The sequence below is a fragment of the Sebastes umbrosus genome, chromosome 14 (assembly GCF_015220745.1).
Source record: "Sebastes umbrosus isolate fSebUmb1 chromosome 14, fSebUmb1.pri, whole genome shotgun sequence".
NCBI classification, from domain to species: domain Eukaryota; kingdom Metazoa; phylum Chordata; class Actinopteri; order Perciformes; family Sebastidae; genus Sebastes; species Sebastes umbrosus.
The window spans coordinates 12,711,720-12,735,210 of NC_051282.1; the positions used below are offsets into that span (position 1 = coordinate 12,711,720).

A 23,491-nucleotide genomic window follows, 5' to 3' on the forward strand; every position below is an offset into this window, starting at 1 on the left:
GCAATACAGCCAGTTACAGTTATACAGTATGAGCATTTTTATGAGTTGAATGAATTGAAATTCAAACACCTTATTTGAATGTCTTCTTGACAACATTTTTATGTAGACAAAAAAAAATTAAAATACGTCCACAGAGCTTTTAGAAAGGTGCCGAATAAAAGTATGGCTTTTCCTGAAAAAAATTATTATGATTGTTAATTAATCATTTTAAAAGTTTTGACAGGTCAAAAATTTATGTTTTGTTTTTATCTTTCGAAGATATCTGACTTTCGGTTCACACTTCTAACAAGGCTTGTGAGCCAACAGTATAACGGCGTTGGTATCACGTGGTATCTCTGTGTCGTCAGCAATCAAGTTACCAGTTAGTGTAGGAGAAACGGATAAATGGCTGAGTTTGACGGGAAGTGCTCGGCTTCATTCCGGTACCAATCAGCGATAAAAGGACGCTGCCTCTGCCATGCCTGGCCGACACACTAGTGTCTCCATCAGGCTGCAGAATAGAGTGCTCCAGGGATGACGTATTTTTGTAGGCCAAACCGGAAGTTAGCATCGCCCTGTTTCCCTCGACAAAATGCCATCGGGATTTTTCCATTGGGTTTTGGATTATTGCAGAAAATGAGCCAGAAGCCATTCAATAGATTACAATTATCCTTTTTGGCTGGTTAGTGAAGCAAATCTAACAGCTTCTTGCATATTTTACCAGCATTTGGCTGATGGCTGACTAATTTCCAACCCTGCCTAAGTACACCCCGCACTATACCACTGCTTAGATGACAGGCTAAACGTTACCTAAAACTAGATAGCCATATCCTAAAATTACCATAGATTACATTACGTCATGAACCACTGCACAGTAACCTAAATCTATAGCTAATGTATAGCCACATGTTGCAAAATGACTTCATTACTCTACATCGAAAGATCCATCACTGTAGAGTCTCACTCTACTCAACCATAAAAATGCAGGTTTTGCAATGAACTGGCAACCACTTGTTGTGAAGTGAATGCAATGGAAAGGGGGAGGGAGAATGTGACATCTAGTGGCTGAATGTTATCAATGTTACCAGTAGCAACTTAAAATAAAAGTGTAAGTACATTTAAATTACTTCAATAAATTGTCTATGCAAACTTAGGCTCCTTGTAGGAGTTAATTCAAATGGATTGGGATTTGAGTATACAGCAGTCATTTGTTTACTCTGTCATACCTGTTTATCCAAGAACTCCCGGGTATCCTTCTCTATGTGTCCTTCATATAAGTTGGTGGTCAGACTCATCAGACCCATCTTAGAAAGGCCGAAGTCTGTGAGCTTGATGTGGCCCATTGAGGTAATCAGGAGGCTGAGAGTGGAAACAGCAAAGTTAAGTTCAAGCCATACAAGCTTTATTTACACTCTTTTGAAACTGCAATCAAATAGCAAGTGTCTAGTGATCATAATTTGCATCGTCTCTTAGCAACGGTTTTGATGAAAACTAACTCCGTCTTACTTGTCAGGCTTGAGGTCACGGTGCACAATGCCATAGTTGTGTAAGTACTCCAGTGCAAGGACGGTCTCTGCAAAGTACATGCGCGCCATCTCCACAGGCAGAGCCCCGATGTTCTTCAGCAGAGTGGCACAGTCTCCACCTGCCAGCACAATTCATTATTCGATTAGTCTTGCTGCTGACATTAGCAATTACCACGAAATGTCTCCTGGTACCTCGTGTCCCAGACCACCAGTTTAGTTTCCATTTAGGACGATGAGCAACAACAGAACTCTCTGTGACTTGAATTCTGTAGATCATGATGACCATGCTGACGTGAGTCATTCTGCATAATATATTACAGTATATATAAGGTTTCAAGCTTTCGGGCTTTCATGCCCCACATCCATACACTACATACTAATTCTATACCGTATGTTCTACATACTGATTGTCATAGCATACTGTTGTAGCAGTTAGTATAGAACAAAATCAACAGACTTCATCCGTTTTATACTAACAGGAAATTATGCAATACATGCAACATCATAATTCAGAGTCAAATTTCTTTTTTCATTTCTTTATATTTCTAAAAAATATTTTCTTTATATTTTTATCAATACTACTTTTATTATAATCCTAAAAAATATTTCTTTATATTTTATTATTACTATTTTATTATAATTATAAAATATTTCTTTATATTTTTATTATTACTATTTTATTATAATTATAAAATATTTCTTTATATTTTTATTATTACTATTTTATTATAATTATAAAATATTTCTTTATATTTTTATTATTACTATTTTATTATAATTATAAAAATATGTCTTTATATTTTATCATTACTATTTATTATTCTTATTGTTATTATTCCTATTTTATGTTATTTCTTTTATTATAAGTTTCCAATACATTCTTTAATTGTGTTTCTCTGATGTGTTTATTATTATCAAAACTAATATTTTATCAAAACTACTATTCTATTAATTTATAATTTTGCTACGGTTGGTTTAGTGGATTGTCACTATTGTCATCATCACCTTTGTGTTATTATTATTATTATTATTATTTGTATCTTTCTTTACATTGCCGTCCCTATTTTGTCAAACTTTCTGTACGATTGAAGGGGATGTGGGTGTTATTTCAAAAGTTGCAAGCTTAAATAATATTGTGATATAATCAGTTTGCAAAATCCCAATAAACAGATATAAAACTGAAAATTAGGAATGCCAACAGTAACATGTCTGTCTTCAAATGTGATGCTTATTTATTGTTTTCCAAGATCTCTCTGGAGCTATTTCATCACAAGCCGCAATTTATTTGATTTCACTTCCATTTCCTTTCTTTTTCCTCATTGCATTGTGGGACTATAGCGTACGTCAACAGCACACTCAAAAAACAACTGTATTTAGAAAACCTACTGTCTGCTTTGAGCATGCGTCATTTTGTCTTTTGTCCAGTGAGACCTCACTACTTAAAACCCTGCTCAGAATTAGTATGTCGAGTGGATTTGGGACAAACCATAAGTCTTACTTACACTTACTCAAAAAATCAAAGCTAAATGCGCAGAAGTTGAAATGGTAATATCATGATAAGGAACATAACCTTACATAGAATAACTGGAGGTGTAGACGTGGGCATTCTCACCTTCTACGTACTCCATGACCATGCAGAGGTGCCGGCGGGTTTCGAAGGAACAGAACATGGATACGACAAAGGGATTCTCTGCGAAGGTGAGGATGTCTCTCTCTACAAAGGCCTGCTGGATCTGGTTCCTCAGGATCAGGTTTTGCTTATTGATCTTCTTCATTGCAAATCGCTGGCGTGTCTCCAGATGACGCACCAGGTACACAGCGCTAGTACACACACACACAAAGAGGCACACGTTATTTTTGATTAGTGTCATCATACTGCATGCCTGACTTACAGATGTGATGTTAGTACGTCCTAATGCTCTACTCACCCGTACGCTCCATTACTGATCAGCTTGATGGTCTGGAAGTCTGCTTCTTCTGGAGGTTTCATTGCTCTGATCTTACCCTGTGGATCAAAAATCACAATACTGTAATTAAATATGATCCAGTGTGAAATCGAACAAACCAACATGACATAAATCTTTAATATTGTCTCTTAACAGGTGTCAAGAAAATCACTTTTGCCACTGCAACTTTGGTGATGCACATTCAAATAGTTCTGGACTATACCCCCCCTCCCTCTCATGTAATGTTTTTTGCCTATTTAGCTTAAAGGTGCAGTGTGTAGGATTTGGCGCGCATCTAGCGGTGAGGTTGCAGACTGCAACCAACTGAAACTTCTCCCCTCTACCAAGCGTGTAGGAGAACTACGGTGGCCAACGCAAATGGCCCTATCTAGAGTCAGTGTTTGGTTTCTCCGTTCTGAGCTACTGAAGAAACATGGCAGCCAGCTCCGTGAAGAGGACCCGCTCCCTATGTAGATACAAACGGCTCATTCTAACTTTGCATTTACACCCAGAGCGAAGCGAATTTCACCTTGCTTTACTCGTGTGAGTTGGACCGCTAGTATCATTATACTGTCTAGCGAGCCACAGGTCCCTACTGCAGTATGAACCCAAAATAAACAGAATGTGCTGTAATTTAATTGCAATAAACAGATAAAAAGGATGCCGAAATAACTACATAATAATGCAGATTTGTAAAAAGCCTGAATTTATGCGTTGTCAGGTCTGTCTGCGATACGACAAGCAAACGACTTTTAAAATGCTTGTTTTCTGAATGGAGTTCGGATCGATCAGTGCCAGGCTTTGCTGCTGTCCCATTCACACTCAACATAAAGTCATGCAGCGACATTGTTGTTTATACCATAGACAGTCTGTGGTTTATACACATACATTTATACACAGATTCGTCCGGTCTCTGTACAGATATGATGTACTATTGTAACTCTGGGTGTCCACAGACAGCTACAATATTTTTGTCCTTCATTTCTGATTCAACAACGTCAAGATGTCAGTGATGACAGGAGGAGAATCTCAATGGTGATAGGCTGAATACGCAAATTTTGCATGTTCGTGTCGTGTCATTCATCCCATTAGCATAACGTATATCCGTCTATTCGCCTCTTTGCATTGACTTTCTATGTAATCGCGCCACGCGAAAAGTTTTCGTCTCTCTTGGTGTGAATTCGCCATAAGATAACAATAACGACGATAAAAAACAACAAACCGGAATGAAAAAACAACTATTTTCAGGTGATTATACACTAAAGAAAACATACTTATTCATATTTTATTCCATTTATGCCAATAAATGTTACACACTGTTCCTTTAATTTTGGCAGTTGGAAACTTGCCTAACGCTAGAGGGATGGCCCAGAGATACAAGAAGGGGGGGTATCCTGTTTTTTTTATACTTCAGCATAATTTAGCTAAACGATATGTATGTATATGCCAAGTCATTAGCAGATGAAGCAGACATTTCCAGTGAGAGCAACCAGGACATTGGCAGGCCAGACGTTATACTGTCGCTCCGCGAAAATAAATTACAATTTCCGCCCTGGGATTGTACGCCTCCGCCAACTGACCGAGGCTGTCGCCATCGCAGAGGCATAAAAAGGGTTGATGAATGTGGGGATGGATTGAGCGTTGGAGAAATGACCACATTATTGAGGATTAGTCTCGGATCTCACCTCCGTCGAGTCATCTGTTTCAGGTGTCAGCGGTCCCTCGCTGTCGTAACTATCGAGGTTTACCATCTCTGATGACAAAAACATGTCAGTTAAATCAGCTGTCAGTTCATTTATTTTCCGACAAGTTAAATCGGTGTGTTGTACACTCACCTTCAATAGGGTCTCTGGTCATTCCCAGCTGGCTGATGATGTAACGAGGGATGTCCGTTTTCATCAGGTGACCCTCCTTGGCGTGGTCCTCTGCTGCCTCCAGCAGGTGGTAGAACTCCTCGGGGTTAAACTCCTGGAAACCAGAGAGTTAAGACTTGAACGTGATGTTATCAGGTGGAAAGTTTCTGGAGCTGGTCCATTAAATTGCTTCCAGATAGTTTTAAATGTAAATCAGAAAAATATTAAGAATATCCAAGTAAAGCCACCATGGGTGCTTTTAGCAAGTTGTTTGATGATTCACTGCCTCTGGAGCAGCTCCAAGATCTGTTTCTGGAAGACACCATCACTGCTGTCTGGTCAGCCTCAGGTGAAACTTGAGTAAATCCAAAGACAAAATTGCGGACTCTGTTTCATGAGTGACGTCCCATTGAAAGCTACACTTTACAAGGTCAATGTTCTGTTTAAACATATACCATTCATTCAAATCAGCCCAAATCAGCCCAAATCATTTGGTCAGAGCACAGTGTCAGCAACAGACTCGCAGCAGATGGAAGAAATAGAGCAATTAAGTATAATTCTGAGCCTGTGATAGGACATTTAAGCAAAGAAAATGATTTTTGCACAAACATAATTTATGATTTGTAGAGAAATTATCATAATGACACAAAGAATAATTTCACTTTAGCAAAAAAAAGTATTATGTGCTTATTGCGTGCTTGCTACTATCCATACTAATAACCTTTCTCAGTCAGTTTTACTCATTATTCCTCTCACAAATTCCCTGCACTCGCAAAGATGCAGTGAAAAACGGTGTACATTTAGTGTACAGGCTGAATAACGCTCCAAACTTACACTAAATTTTGGTGAGGAAAAACTGTCATGGCCATTTTCACAGGGGTCCCTTGATCTCTGACCTCAAGATATGTGAATGAAAATGGGTTCTATGGGTACCCACGAGTCTCCCCCTCAAGTCAGCACACTGACACACTGACAGCTGTTGTTGCCTGTTGGGCCTGAGTTTGCCATGTTATGATTTGAGTATATTTTTTATGTTAAATGCAGTACCTGTGAGGGTTTCTGGACAATATTTGTCATTGTTTTGTGTCGTTAATTGATTTCCAATCATAAATATATACATATATTTGCCTAAAGAAAGCATATTTGTCCACTCCCATGTTGATAAGAGTGTTGAATACTTGACAAATCTCCCTTTAAGGTACATTTTGAACAGATAAAAAATTTGCGATAATTTGCAATTAACTATGGACAATAATAATAATACAAAATAATAATAATATTTCAATCGTTTGACAGCCCTAGTCCTTGGGCAAGATACTGATCCCCAAATTGCTCCCGAAGGCTGTGCCATCGGTGAGTGTTTGTGTGTTTGAATGATTAGATTAGATCCTGATGAGCAGGTTGGCACCTTGCATGGCAGCCTCTGCCATCAGTGTATGAATGTGTGTGTGAATTGGGTAAATGTTGGCATGTAGTGTAAAGCGCTTTGAGTGGTTGGCAGACTAGAAAGCCATTTAAATAAACAATTTGGGAGTATTTTTTATATCAAAATCCTTCTCTTTTCCTCCTACTGATTTAACAATGCGGGTGAGGGAGGTGTGGGTGGAGGTTAACATTCCTCCGTATCACGCTGTATTCGCTCAGCTACGCCCACTGTTTAGTGATCCAATCAAAGCTGAAGGATCTGATTTAAATCCCTCTCGTAACTATACAATGCCCACATGTTCAACTCCAGTGGAAAATGTGTCACAGTGTGGAAAATGAAGATGCTCTAACTTCCATTTCACAGTAACATCAAGTTTGCCCACACACCTGACAGAGTGTTACATTGTGCCACAATTTCAGGCAACAGGCCCTTTTCACCGCAGTCATTTTGACAAGTCATTGCAGGGCAAACACAGGAGTAATTATTAACATTAATTATGTTTCTGTTCCATTTAGGTGGGCCAAGACCCTGGTATTGTGCATGCTGGCTCACTGGAATGGCTGTGACATACTGAATAGAACGGGACCATGATTAATTTAATCAATTACACCTGTGTCTACCCTGCTATGACATGTCAACATGGCTGGTGTGAAAACGGCCTACTGGAGAGTTGGAGTAGAACATTTCTGATTGGTTGTTTTGTCTCCATTATGCTCGCTAGTATTAAAACTGAATGACACAGTTTGCTATTGCGCCTCTATTTGCTCAAATGAAATATTTTTTTGTGTGGTAATAAACTCCTCTACAAAATATAATTTATGCGCTTGCAAAAAATGTTTATGTGCTCACAAAATCCCCACGTCGCTTACTCAGAAATGAGGCACAAATACAGTATATCACAACAAGGTGAGCCTGAATGTCAAGAGACAATCCCACCAAAGACATCATGTCCTGGCTGAACATTGATCTTGACATGTTGTATTAGAGAGGAAGGTTTCATCCATTGTAGCACTACTGTAACTCCTGGCTTCTGATCCAAACCTGGTTACTAATGATGTCTCAAATAATCACACAGACTGTGATCCGACTGCTGCGATATGCAGGGAATGAGGGTGGAATCGCATCGATGAATCAATTCTTCATGTCGCCGTTTCAGCTGTCGCTCATAATCAAACGGAAAAACTGTGGCATGACTCATCGAGTGGGCCACAAGACTGTTATAAAACAGTCACACACCCAGAAAAACAACCAGCTTAACAGACCCCCACACACACACACACACACATACACTCCAACTTTAAATGACACCATGGTCACGGTCTGTCTGGGTCGGGCTGGAAGGCGGCCCAGCAGCAGGGGGCCGCTGCCTGGTATTAGTCGTTCTGTGGCAGGGCAAATTTTAATCTAAATGCAAATGTATTCTCTGTCCAGACAGACTGGACCGGCTCTTTTACTTCAGCGTTTGCTTGTTTTGATTTTCTGCCCCCGCTGTGTGATACATCAGAGAGCTTAAATGCTTTTAATGGGCTAACAAATGAGTATCTGTGCCCGTGTTTATCTAACGGAAATCAATTTGTCTCAAGTCACAAGAGGGACGTGAACTGTGAAATGTTCTGCCATGGAAGGGCGGGGCTGGACGAGGATTGTGAACATGGCAGTAGGATGGGATGTTATCTTACCAGACACTCCAGAAGCCTGGCCGGTCGGGAGATGATGATGAGAAGCTTCTTCGCCAACTCTGTGACGAAGGCTACCTCGGAGCTCTCCGAACGCTCAAAGGCCTGACAGAGAGAGACACACAGACAGACAGGGAGACAGAAAGAGAGAAGATTAACATTCCTATCTGACACAGTAAAATCCCACACAACACTAATATACGGACACTCAATAACGCCAAAAGACACACAGAGTGACGAAAGCTTAAAGAAAGCTCTGACATTTGAGAAAATGTGATCGTGAAAAACACAGCTGATACAATCGAACCCAAACCAGGCAACCCAGAGTAATCACAGCGATCTAATCAAGCCGCCGAAATGAGGTTGGTGATGAAATTGCCTGATACCTGTTATCTGCTCTGAGCACAATTAGCCTCCATTTACCTCAGCCGTTTCAATCTCGCCTCTCACTAAAGGCATCACAAGTTTGAATGAAATTAGGAGATTTGAGCTAAATCTATCCGTCGATAACCTTCCACAGCATCGCATCACCTCATTCAGCAGAGGATAGATCTTTTTGTTTCTGTGTCTGCTTTGCTTTAATTTACCCAGGGGTGTCATTTGAAGCTTTTTAATGCTAGTACCAATATGATACCTGAGTTTTTCTACCAACACCTACATTTTATATTTTTTGATTCCCTACCTTAAAGGGGTAACTTTTCAAAAATGTTATCCCTATTAGTCACTTAGACAAGGAAACATGGCGAAATAGGGTGCAGGTTGAAAAATACTGAATTAACAGAGAAAACCAATGTTCTCAAATGTTAAAATTGGTGGCAAATTTTTATAAACCTTAATAGATTTGTCGACCACAACAAGCTGTAAACACCTACATTCATTAAAAGTGCAGATAACGATTTTTTTCTCTTCATAACTGTAATTTTGTTATGTTTTTATACTTGACAGCTTTCTATATTTTAGGCAAATTTTAGTCGGTATCCAAAAGTTAATGAGGCCTGACCAATCGTCAACCTCAGGTGCTGAGAAATGGAGCCAATGCAGAAGTGACAAAAACTGCAGTTCCCCAAATGGCCACTTGAGGCTGGCTCCAAAAGTGAGTCAAGTCCTGGTACAAAAAATAGGTTTTGGTGGCTAGCTAATTTCCCCGTTCATTGCAACTGTACGGGGGACAATTCTCTTCAGAAAACTATGGGTAACGTCACGTAGACTACGTCCATATTTTATACAAACGTGTACTATGGGTTTGATACGAAGCTCTGATGCAGAGAGCTTAGTAGGGGCGGTCAGGTCTTTATTGCTCTTACATGAGTTCGTTGGCTTTATATCTTTTCTAACTCACATCCTGAAGAAGCTTCTCCAGGTTCTCCTGCAGCTCAAAGAAGTACACAGATGTGATGAGGCCCTCGTGGGATTTGGCCAGGCAGTCTCTGGACAGCTCAGCTATCTGGTGGTGAATGAAGCTGAGGACTCCGTCGGCCAGCGGAAGAACGTTTTCAGGAGACCAAGCCTGGATGAACTCGGCCAGCCTCCCCTCCATCTGCGCTGTGGCCTGGTGGAGGACGAGAAGTGGGGAGCATGAGGGAGCAATATGTTAGGGCAGAGAGAAAGAATGGGGAGTGGAAGTAGAAGCGACACAGATTAAGTTTAGAAAACGATTTCTTTAGAAGACCCAGAGGTATGTGACAGGAAGTTCAGAAAGCAATTTCATTTGAGACAGACAGCGTGATGCTGCTGCTTTACACTGACTTCAATGCAGAGTCATTTTTTCCATTTGACTTGTGTGAGAACAAGCCCAGAGAGCTTTTACCTCGAATGAACTCCAGACTATAATGCCCACTTTCCTAAGGCTCGATTCTTATCTCAGTGGAAGCTGTCAGCCCATTTCCTTTTGATACCCAGCTCACTCCGCCAAGAGAGTGAAAGGAAGAAAAATGAGGCAAAAGAGAAAGTCTCTTTTATTTAACCGTTCATAGCTGTGGCAGGATTTCTAAGTGCAGTGACTAAACTTAATATTCTCTCTGACAGGGTAAACGTATCGCGACTTGGCAGTGCCACATAATCTTGTTTGCTCTGGTTTAGCAGCCCCCATGGCTCCTTTTATTTTTACTGTGTCTTGGTTATGACTGTGTTTACTGTGTATTTGTTAAACACAAATCTCTGAACACGCTCTATCATAAATTATATCCCCCTTTTATTTCTCTAAAATATGAGCGCTGCCTAAATAGGATTAGAAGGTTATTGTGGCTTGAAAGATTGGTTTAATGCTCTGTGGGCTTAAGGATTTGCTCGCTGTATTTTTATGGAATTTGATGTTTATCACGAAGCAGCTTTGTGTTTGTGTGTGCGTCTCACCTTTGGAAAGCGCTCTTTGTACACATGGTTCATCATGACTATCTCATTATCGTAGCAGGAGTGGGAACGTCCTGGGCTGCGGGGAAAAACAGAAATAAAGAACATGTTTGAGCTACGTGCAAGATTTGATTAGTACTTAAAATGAGTTAGTATTTCATGTATATCAAGACAAGCTCATCATGAAAGTGAGACTATGCAACTTTATCCTCCAAAAATGTCCGACTTGCTGCCGGTGATGTCACGTTCCCATTCCCATTCCCAACAGGGCAATATCTATAAAGTTTGCTAACATTAATCCACATTCATGCTACTGGTACTATGAGTTACTAGTCATACCAAACCAAGGAGGCTGTGGCATTTTTCTTAATTACATAGGGTCATTTTAATGATGACCTTGTCTTGACATGTTAGCTTTAAAACAGGAAAACCAGGAGGTTATATAAAAGCAATAACCAGATCACGAATGGGCAACCCCTTTAAATCTGCTTGGAGAGAGTCCCTTTTAAAAGAGGATAGTGCTTTTGGACAGCTGAAGCTGCTGTTTAATCTCATGGGTGGTGGTGGTGGTGGTGGTGGTGCTGCTGCTGCTGACCTGAGACTGCGGGAGCGTGGGCGCATGTGGGGAGAGCAGCGGCCCCCATCATCATCCGTGATGCTCTCGGTGCTGCCAAAGTGCTTGGATAAGAAGTGGAGCTCATCCATGGTCGGCTGGAAGGGCAGCTGGTGCAGCCGCTCCTGCGAGGAGCTGGAGGACTGGGGCGAGGGAAGAGGAAGAGGAAGGGGGAGGCAAGAGCAAAGGGTGGAGGAGGAAGAGGAAGCAGGCGAGGGCGGGGAGAGGATTAGGAGGGCGAGGGAGAGGGCGGGAAGCAGAGGGCGAAGAAGGGAAACAAGAATATTAGAGTTGGAGAAAAAGTGCCAGAAACTTCAACAAACAACAAACTGACAAAACTCCAGCATATGATGTCCAACAACTGCCCCCTTATTAATCTGCGTCCAACTGAAGCAACTAATAGATCAATTATTACAGTAATTTGCATACCTTGTGGTGGACACCACAGATGACAAGCTAAGAATTGAAATGTTAATGAAGTCCAATGAGCCTTGGGTCAGACCCATCAATCTGTCTCACACACGGACCTCGTCTCGCCTCCTCATTTGCCTTCATCGGAGTGATGAGACCTGGACCTCCTCCACTTACTTTGCTAACCAAAAGATCGATCACTGATCAATCACAGGTGACAGACTAATTGAAAACGGTCAGTCTTAAAAGGGTGGATGGATGGAACAAGAGTGGACACTCAATTTTTCTTTGCCCTGTTTCATGCATGTCCTACTCTTGGTCTTGGTTTGTTTCTCCTGGCTGTAGCGTGATTGCACCTGCTTTTCACAGAAAGCATCATCAGGTCTGTGACATCTTTTATTTTCTGTTCAAGTTAAGAGTTTCTGTAGGTGGCGTTCTACAGTAGCTATTGTGACCAGCACACAAAGTGGTTCAAATGAATGTCATTTTGCAGTCAAGCATGCAAGCTTTCACTGGGTTATGCAGTTACAATTATTGGTGCAATTTTACTGTTAATTATCATAATTTCACAAACTTTCATTTAATTTCTGAGTAGACAGACAGGGTTATGTTTTTGATGATTTTCCCACACAGAAAAAACAACACGCTGTGGTTTTTATGAGGAGTTATGTTCCAGGCCATGGAGGATGGAACCTGCCAAAATCAAAGATAAATGAATAAATCATTAAATGACTCAATTAAGAAATAAACAAATGTCATCATTAAATGTAGCAAAATATCAAAGAATAAATGTAGCCATTAATTAATTGATAAAATGTTACATAAATTGATATTTCTGTTTTAATTTGCTTCTTTATTTATTCATCTTTGTATTAATTCCCTTATTTATTTACTCTTCTGTTTAATTTTCCCTTCTATTTATTCATGTATATTCATTTTACATTTATTTATTTATTTTGCATTTATTTTTCATAGCATTCACGTTTTATCAATAATTAATGGCTCCATTTATTTTTAATATTATTTTTGCTACATTTAATGACATATTTATTTATTTATGGAGTCATTTATTCATCTATTTATTTATTTGTGATATTGGCACGTTCCGTCCTCCATACCAGGCTCGCTGTTTTCCCGTTTCCAGTCTTTATGCAAAGCTAAGCTAACAGGCTGCTGGCAGTATTCATATTTACCGTATGAGAGTGTTATCAATCTTCTCATCTAACTGTTGGCAAGAAAGCAAATAAGCATATTTCCCAAAATGTCAATCTCTTACTTTAGGGGAAGAACCTGGTAGAGTAGCTATCTTCACCATTCATGAAACCACGGACGGTATCATACAGTGATTATTACTTTATATGGAGCAGTGAACTGAGGAGCAGACATTTCAATAAAATATATTTTTGCTTCTACTAATAGTATCTGGTTATATTTAAACTATGGTCAAATTGGAGCAGAATGCGCTCTATCTCATGCCAGTTTCTCCTCTCTACCCCACGTCTCTCATCTTCCTCTTATCCCACCGGCTAGGCACTCATCCCTTTCCCCTCCTGTCCTCTTCCCTCCATCCGCAGCCAGATGGAGAGGAGCAACCAGGCCTCTGACGTTGCTGTTACGCAACAAGACACGCCAAAAGACACAAAGGAGAAAAATAGAAGTGACAACATGCTGGAGGTGGATCAAGTTTAAATGTATTGTGTGAATGAAAGATTTGAAGACTGATGATGAAGCTTGCTTTAAACAACAACGATGGAGGCCCTAGGCCGAGATTACATCTCTGCTAATTGCAGTAATTTATGTCAGTGGTTCCCAAACTTTCATGTATGAAGCATACCCCAGTCAGATGAGCTCAATACTCCTTCACCAACGCCATCAGACATGCTCCAAATATGTTCTATGAATGGATTATAAACTGGATGTTATTCAAAATTACCAATAAAAGTGGATATTGTCACAACAACTGAATTGTCAAAGTTTAAATTCAAATTTGTAGCTATTCGTACTACTGACACTTCACTGCAGAAGCTAGAAGCTTCAGCCATTTATGTTTCTTTTAGATTACTATTTCAACTGTTTCTTTACTTTTATCTAACTACTTTAACTGTTTCATTACATTTAGCTAACTATTTTAATGGTTTCATTACCTTTAGCTAACTACCCTATTTTAACTGTTTTGTTACTTTAAGCTTACTATTTTAACTGTTTCACAATGTTTAACTATTTTAACGGTTTCATTACATTTAGTTAACAATTTCTAGTTTCCATGCACTTTCAACGGATCAGGTTAATAGGCAATTTATTGCAAATATAGTAATGTTAAAGATCAGAATCACAGCAATTTGCAAATCTTTGTGTCTGTTTATTTTTTTCTCCTTAACACATAATGTGGATATATTTCTTGATCAAATCATAATTTATATTTCTCTGTTGAGTTACTTCAGTTTAGTTGCATAACTACCGCTGGGGCGCAAGTAAGATGAAGTTATTTACCGTTGAGCTGGGAGTGTTGGTGCCATATCCAGAAGAGGGCAGAGATGCTAAAGACCATCGTCGTCCGTCCGCTCTGCAGAGAACACACATGTTACATCGATTAAAAATCTGATGCTTGCAGTTAATGATAAAATCGAAATCATATAAGCTATCCAGCGCTTGAGAAAATATTATTTTTGTTACCTGTGAAATAATATAATTGACTGTAAGACAAAACCCTGAAAACCTTTTTACAAAATATCAATTTCAGCTGCACTAAAAAACAAATGTAATTCGGCAGACCAATGACTTATAACACATTTAGTCTGTCCCAGGGGCCTTTCTCAGTGAGAAGAGTCATTCATTGTGCTTCTGTGTGCCTCGGTCGCACAGTGACAGGCAGGCAGACGGATTTGATAAATGAGGACAGAGGATTTACTCTCCCAACACTGTGTCTGACTGAGGAGAGACAGAGGTATAACAGTCTAATTGGCACTCTTCACATACTGTACATCTCTGCCTATAGAACGCATGAGAGTGAAGTGTCGCCCATGTTTATGCTACTTTAGTGCACACTACTGAGGTCCCTTTGGCTTCCTTAAACATGGTATAAGGGCCTCGAAAAGCCACAAGAGCATTAGTGAGGTCGGCTACATAAGACCTGGCTTGTGACAGTTTATCCAAAATGTGTTGAATGGGGTTGAGGTTAGGTGCAGGCCAGTCAAGTTCTTCCACACTAAACTGGGAAAGCCATTTCTTTATGGACCTGTCATATCATTGTATGCTGTAGCATTAGGATTTTGCTTAATTCAGATTAAGGTGCCTTCAACTAAACCATAAAAAACAGCCACAAGCACACAGAAGTATGTGGACGGGGTTCTATAGTGTATTCATGAAGGCATGAACAGGCATGTTTGTAATATATTATAAATATACATAAATCTCTTCGGTAAATAACCATCATTTATAAAGGACAAATTGATATTCAATTAAACTTAGTTAATAATTATTTTACTGTTAACAAACAACACAATGATAATTAATAATGTATACTAATTATTAGTAATGCTAAAATTTATGTTATTGTAACAGTTGATTGTTGCACACATTATAACGTTTTATATACTACATACATAAGTATTTGAATATTATTTGTAAACCTTAAAGAAACTGTTTGTAAAATATATATAAACATTACATAGATAGATGTTTGTAACACTTTGTTAATGGTTAATAATTGTTTTGTAAACCATCTATAGACATTATTTGGATGGCTATTACAAAGATGCAACTCATGATTATATTACATTGTTAAATGGTTAATAAATACTTTATAAAGCATCTATAAACATTATTTAGATGGATAGTTAACACTTTGTCGATGGTTAATAATTGGTTTCTGGTCCATCTGTCGATGTAATGTTTATAGATGTTTTACAAACAATTTCTTAAAGGTTTACAAATCATTTGGTTATCACTAACATATACTTAATACAGTATATAAAATGTTATAATGTGTGCAACAATAAACTGTTAAAAGATAGTTTACTAATTTATTCAGAATTGAATTGTCTTTGTCTCTCATCAGCTATGATACAATATAGAATTTATAAACTAATTATTTCCTATTACACAAACTAATGATAAAATAACATAAATTATAGCATTATAATTATAACATTATTATTTATCATTTCATTGTTTGTTAACAGTAAAATAACTATTAACTAAGTTAAATTAACTGTCAATTTAACCATTTCTAAATGATGGTTATTATAAAGTGTTACCATACCTTCTACTATAAACTCAAATGAAAACCACATTCATAGGAACAGATGCACATATTCATGGCCACCCGTCCACACACACCGTGTCACCAGAGCAGCTGTGAACATAATGGCTTGGCCCCGTCATACATAACATGAGTCAGCCCGTCACACTGCGAGAACCTGCGAGTGCAGCGGGAGGCTCCCTGCTCCCCAGGATGTGTTAGACCTCGCACAACAACAGATCCACACCTCCTCTCCTCTCTGATGCACACTTGTTCTCCCTCCTCCCCTCCCTTTGTCTCACGCTGACTTGACTTCTGTCTGTCTCCCCTCGCTGTTTTGTCCCTCTCACATCTCTGGCACAAAAAACAAGCGAGAGTATGTGATCAACATATGTGATATAAAGCACTGACCTTCTGGAGGAGGCGAACGAGAAGTGTGCCGGGTTGCTGGGAGAGAAGTTTCGTGGGCTGTCCAGAGGGCTGCTTCCTGGTGGGACGACAAAGACATACACAGAGGATGAGACACAACAGATGGAGACACAAATGTGGGAAAAGAAGATGTGACAAAGAGCAATGAAGCCTTTTTATTCTATGACCAAATGACCTCAGGAAATCAGAGCACATTTTAAACCTTCTCACCACGTTGTCCTCGTTTTCCCTGTGAAGTGTAAGCGCTAAAGCTGCCTCTGGTTCTGTGGTTCAATACGACAGTGTGACTTTTCATAATCACTGGGTATGGTTTGGGGGGTAAAAGGGTGTGAAATTGATTTAGATTTTTTTTCCAAATCATAAAGGCCTATCATTGATTTTCTGACTGATGAATGCTTTGCTTAGTTTTTATTTATTCTGCCTTGTTCTGTGGACAGTAATGTGGGTGTTTTGAGTACTGGACTGAGAGATTTGATTAGGGGCTATTTCATAGATGAATGAATAATTAAAGGGAGCAGCCAGAGCAAAGACGATGTATAATCTACACCAGTGGTTCTCTAAGTGGGGTCCAGGGACCCCCTAGGGGTCCGTGGCACTTTGCCAGGGGTCCGTGAAAAGTTTTCAGATTAATTCATTTAAATTATCACGATATAATTTATATATTATTATATATGTTTTTTACAATAGGCTTCATAGTCCAACGAAAACTGATTGTTATTCTGGGAAAGAAATATCTTTCTTTTAGGGCTGTCAAAGTTAACGCGATAATAACGCCTTAACGCGTATTTGTTTTAATGCCACTAATTTCTTTAACGCATTAACACAACTTGCGATTTTTAGGTTGTAGCTGGCTCAGTCAAAGCTAGAGAGGTATCATATGAGACTAGAAAACCTAAAGAATCTATTGGTACCAACCATGTCATACTATCTTTTTGTGAAGGAGGCAAAATAACGCACCAAACTTACGCAACATTTTAGCAAGGAAAAACTGGCATGGCCATTTTCAAAGGGGTGCCTTGACCTCTGACCTCAAGATACGTGAATGAAAATGGGTTCTATCGGTACCCACGAGTCTCCCCTTTACAGACATGCCCACTTTATGATAATCACATGCAGTTTGGGGCAAGTCATAGTCAAGTCAGCACACTGACACACTGACAGCTGTTTTGTGAGGGTTTCTGGACAATATTTGTAATTGTTTTGTGTTGTTAATTAATTTCCGTTAATAAATATATACATATATTTACTTAAAGCATACTGTATTTGCCCACTCCCATGTTGATAAGCGTATTAAATACTTGACAAATCTCCCTTTAAGGTACATTTTGAACAGGTAAAAAAATTGCTATGAACTATGGACAATCATGTGATTAATTGCAATTAAATATTTAAATTGATTGACTGCCCTGCTTTCTTTAATAAATATTTTAGACTCCAAGTGATTCAAAAATTCAGCCAGTCTCCCATCAACAAATGCCGAAGACAAGGTCACAGCTGAGGTGTGATGTGTGTGTGTGTGTGTTACTCTACGTACCGAGGTGTCCAGGGAGGGGAAGAGGGGAGTGTGGGCGAGGCAGCGTGGGAGAGGTGGTGGTCAGGATCAGACTTTTCCTGTTGCTTGTACGGCAACTGTAAAGAAAAAGAGAGACATGCATGTAAACATGACTGCAATCACAGCGTCGAAGTTACCGCTGCAGAGTTGTGTTTGTGTGCTGTATCTTCATGCATGGATATGTGCACACTGTAGCTGCACGCATAGGTGCAGAAGAAGCAGACATGTGCAAATGCCCGGCTCACTGCAGGAGCACAACAGCGATAAGAAGAGAATTCAATTTCCTCAGTCATCCATCCCTGTCTGCCTCCTCTCAGCCCAGATAAGAAATGAGGAGAGATAGTGTGGAACAAGATGAGAGGGAGGCAAAGTTAGAGGGAATAGTGGCGAATAGCCAGGGAGAAGAGACAGGACGGATGAGGATGCTAACAAATGGAAACATCCACTTTTCCATGACCTCACTTAATTATGTTTTGGGTGCTTAATAGCAGTCACTACCACACTGAGTCATCTCAAATCTGCCTGTGGACTCAACACATTCATGCTGCATACACAATATTACTGTATCCAACTCACACACCATTATGTAATAAATTGAGCAAGCTTTTTGTATTTCCTTTGCTTTTTGTGCGCGATCCCCTGTATTTTGTTAGAACGCTCACACAGCAACAGTGCAATTTAATGCCAAGGCTTTTCAAAATATGCACGGCACAACGTGCGCTGGTTTCCAAGGTGGTGGTACATGAATGCAAATGAAAAAACAACTGGGAACAAAAGAGGAGAGAACAAACAAAATGCAAAGAGGCACCACCTCGTCTTTGTCTTCGCCTTCCCCTCTCTCTCTCTCTCTCTCTCTCTCTCTCTCTCTCTCTCTCTCTCTCTCTCTCCCCTCTTTTCAGCCACGGTCACATGGGTTCACATGTGAGCAGGACGTGTCAACCTACCATACCCACACACTCACACCTTCATTGACACATGCAGTGTAAAGACGTGAGCTGACTGAGATGGGATCAACACACTGAGCTGAAGATGCACACTGGGAGACACTGAGAGGCAGAAGATGCACTGTTTTATACAAATACCTCTAACATGAATATGCTTTCTGCTTCACATCTGGATGTGTAGTAATTCACACAACGATTGAATTAATGACTGATCCCACAAGGAATTTAAATGACTAATATTGCACAATAAACCAGTTCAGAAAAAAGAAATCAAGGTCGGTCTAGTTAAGCAGAAGAATTTCAACAGAGCACACTGCAGCTTCACTTGTACAGATCTCTCTTCTTCCATCCCGTGGATGTAGGTGGACACACATTGATTGTGGCCATGTTAACACCTGCCATCGTTACTTGCTGGACAGCACTGAGCCACCACGACAAGCTGTCAACTAGGGGATTTAAGAAATCACACATTTTCATTCCTGCATCGTAGGGGAGATCTGTGTCTGTTTATGTTACAATGACTACGTTTACATGCACACTAATATTCTACTACTATTCCGAATATGACAATATTGTGAATTTGATACAGGGAGGGCTGACCCGATTGCTCCGAAGCTTCTACTGTTGCCATGGTAATCAACCTCCTAATCAGTATGTGAATGCTTAGTTTTTTGCTTTTTTTTATATAAAGTATAAGTATGTAATAATAAAGTATAAATCCCCAAATAGCCCATGAAATAAGGAATAATCCCACAACATTATTCCTATTCAACATTAATTATAATTAGTTATTCTCAGACGGATATCGCTGTTTGTTGTGTGTAAAGGTGTACAGTAGTGCGGCAGCGGCACTGTTCCGAAGTTTCGAATACCTTCCAATATTTCTCACCGAAGCTTAGAAGCCTAAAAAATGGTATTCGGGAAAGCTCTAGATACGGGTCATGTAAACAGCATATTCCGTTTGAATAATCTGATTTAGGCCTTATTCCAAATAGACCACTTTCTGATTAAAACGCGGGATATGCCGATATTTTTCTGGTTTAGGAGCATTCTTTGGACATGTATACAGCGCATTCAGAATATGAGTCTCAATTGGGGTTTTTATGGCAGTTTGCGACACACAACCTCTTGCCTGTTTGCGGCCAGCTCTGTGCGTTGTACACAAACCAGCTAGCCGACAGTTTGCAGCGATGCATGACCAAAAGAAAAGTTCACATTTCTGGTCGAAAGGAGAAACACACCTACTTTTAAACATTATGAAAGACTTGGATAACAGTTTTTTTGGGATATGTGCAAATATCACAACGTCAACCTTTTCAAGAAGGTGGTTGAAGGAATGAAAGAGGGAGGCCACCAGTTATGTTAATCGGAGTATGCGCAGCTGCATATAAACAGGAATATTAGCCATGTAAACAGCTTAGTAGGAATATTATCTTTTTTGGAATAAGGGCAAAAAACTGAATATTATGTGCATGTAAATGTAGTCATTTTCTACTGCCATTTATATTCCTCAATCATATAGAGCTATGTGTTCATATACATACATACTGTATGTATAACTGCCACCAAAATATACAAAATAGTGTTTGACCCTTCAAATAGTAAAATGTGACTTGTAATTGAATCCTACCTTCAGTCTAAACTGAGTTTTAATAAAAGCTGTGTAACGGTTAATGGTCCGAGTGGCAATGAATATTGGAAGGTTTTAACAGAGGGAAAATTTGCAAGTCAAATTTGCATTGGGCCATATTGCATGATTGTTCCTTTAAAACTGGAGGTCGTGTATAGTATAGTGGACATTTGTGCCCAGTATAAAGAAATTCACTTGAGGCGTTTCTGAGATATCACATTAACGAGAACTACTACTCACTAACGTGAGGTCACAGTGACCTTGACCGTTGACCATTGACCACCAAAATGTAATCATTCATCCTTTAGTCCAAGTGGACGTTTGTGCCAAATTTAGAGAAATTCCCACCAGGCGTTCACAAGAATGTACCGAACATACAGATGGACGGACAGACAACCTGAAAGCATAATGCCTCGGCACGGAGGCGTAAAAGCAGGTCATAATAAATCATTGATTCATATTTCACAGTTTTTTAAAAAAAAAAGGAGGTTGTGCCTGCAGTGGCTAGAGGTCCATGTGAAAATTAAGTTGGTCTGAAGTGTCTGAAAAAAATTAAAAAGCTATCGACTAAAATCTGAAAAGCTCTCTTGGCCATTTTGTGTGTACTTTTAACACGGCCTCTAACTTCAGCGGGTTGAATTCCCTCTGCCGTCAAGTGATGCAAGGTGCCAGATCACAAAGTAATATTTACACTGATGTGCAACATCAGTCAAGCTTTATCCTGCACTGAGCAAACAAATATGGTGAAAACTGATAAAATGTTGACAGCTGATTGGCTGTTGGAGCGGCTTTTCTAGCCGTCCTCCTGCCCATCTGCTAATATCACTGCTATCCAATAAAGGAGGTTCACTTCATATTGCTACCTAAAATATTATAATAAATTCACAAAGCAGAGCCAGCACCATCTCATCTATCTGTTTTCATTACGTTAACCGCACACAGGCTGTCCTAATCGATCAGCTCAATAACTAGCCTCGTGGATATTGATCACACTAGCCAATAGGTTTGATTCAACATGCAGGTCCAATAACTGCTGTTGTACCATGTCACACTTTCTAAACTGGATCAATTATATCCTGACGTTGTTCTTTAATCTTAATCCTTTTTGTCTGAGGCTGCAATAATCTCACTGTAACACACTCCCAGCTGATCCCAGTGATACCAGTCACCTCAATGAGAGCATTATGTCTCAGTGTGTAAGGTTCGACATAGCTTCAGAAAGACAGAGACAGGCTTAAACCAAGTCAAACCGAGCAGCAGGACTATTCTTGGTTAATGGATTCTCAGTGCTGCAGGAAATCAATGGAGGCTGGCTGTAAACACACAAACACAGAGTGCTTGGCCTTGAATTTCCCCTGTAACGCTGTCAGTATTGGCTGCTATGTATAAACACGCAGACGCTAAACTGCCGTGAGTTTACTTTACACACCCAGCGAGTGTGCTGCTGCTGCTGATGCAGAGCCCAAATTTTAGAGCGATGCCCGCTTGGGGCATGTTTCTTACTCGATGGTCATTCAAGATCAGTAGAGGAGGCGGGAGGGGAGGGAGAGATGCACTCCACTGCACTCGGTAAATCTGGATCGTACGTGCTGTTGCCGAGGGCAGGGAAGGATGGAGGTGTGGAGGGCGAGGGAGGAGATGTGCAGAGAGATATAGGGGTGTTAGCTGGCGCAATCATGACATGAAAGCGAGATGAGGGAAAGTAAATGTTTAGGGGGTGACTGCGAATTCAAGAGGAAATAAAAATGAGGAAAAACAGGGATTAGAGATGCAGGTTGAGAGGCGCCCTCAGCGGTGCTCATCACCCACACAGGCTCAAGGTAAACATGACCCAGTTTTTTCCACCATTAAACGCACACACATATGTATATTCGCACTGCACAAACACCACGGAGGGCATAAATAGAGCACACGGGGGAATATTGTTCACTGTGAGCAGATGACACAAGGGGGGGAAAAGCACAACTCTAACAAAGCCAGACAAACAGGAGCCTTCATCCTCTGCATGTTCATACTCCTCCCTCTGCTTAACAGCAGGGGCACCATTAATATTGATCAAACCAAACCGCCCATTCATATGAAACCATGCGAATGTAGCCGCGATGTCAAATAGAAAGTAGATCTGAGGCGTAGGGGAGGGAAAAGGGGAATAAGAGAGAGACAGTGAGCACTTCAAAGAGAAGAAAGAGAGCAGAGAGGGAGGACAGAAGTGCTGATGAGGAGTCGGGGAAGACTGGTGTGTTTACCTCCACAGCATGAGGAGAGCAGCGGATGAATGGGATGGGAGAAATAATAGCGGTGAATAAATCAGTGATATGTTTGGTGGAAAAGATGAAAGGGACTCTTCAGGGAAGAAAAGGATGCAGAAACAAACAAACAGCGCTTTTTATTTTATGTTCCTTGACGCCCATTTTTTCTTTTCCTGCATACATATCTGCAGTAAAGTTTTATGACAGCGTGAAAAGACTGGAGCACTTTATTCCAGGAACAAAAACTAGAGGAAATTCTAGTTGGCGACTTGGCGTCTATGACCCTGGAGGGTATGGGAGAGGAGAGGAGAGGAGATGCGGTCACGTGATGGCTTGTTGCTATGCAGCGTGCGTCAGGGAGGCTTCGGATAACGCCGGCCGTGGACCACAGCGAGGGAGAGGAGGAGGAAGAGGAATACTGCTCGTCATAGAAGTTACTCAAGTTCACTGTTCGAGGGTGGAGGGGGGGAGAGAAAAGGAGCGACAGAGAGGAGAGGGAGGACACGCAATAAACGATTTTGTAATGGTGACACGGTGTGAAAAGTCAAACAAATCACCTGGCAGGTGGAGTAAAAGAACTCCCTGTGCCGATGGCAGAGTGACATTCAATAACCAAACTAACAATCAGGAGTATCCTTCCCCAAAATGACTGAACCTATTGATCTAGG

The 23,491-nt window shown here is 40.2% G+C and overlaps 1 protein-coding gene across 1 annotated transcript in view; it reads right to left on the reverse strand.

Annotated features, from left to right (window-relative positions):
- The window catches only part of LOC119502212 (microtubule-associated serine/threonine-protein kinase 1-like), a 56,293-nt gene that overhangs the window by 11,365 nt on the left and 21,437 nt on the right, over nt 1-23,491 (reverse strand). Inside the window, 13 exon segments of the mRNA XM_037793038.1 lie at nt 1,206-1,338; nt 1,486-1,624; nt 3,118-3,326; nt 3,434-3,510; nt 5,137-5,204; nt 5,287-5,419; nt 8,410-8,511; nt 9,746-9,955; nt 10,759-10,834; nt 11,351-11,511; nt 14,270-14,342; nt 16,431-16,506; nt 17,983-18,077. Of these exon segments, the coding sequence (XP_037648966.1) occupies nt 1,206-1,338; nt 1,486-1,624; nt 3,118-3,326; nt 3,434-3,510; nt 5,137-5,204; nt 5,287-5,419; nt 8,410-8,511; nt 9,746-9,955; nt 10,759-10,834; nt 11,351-11,511; nt 14,270-14,342; nt 16,431-16,506; nt 17,983-18,077 (1,552 nt within the window).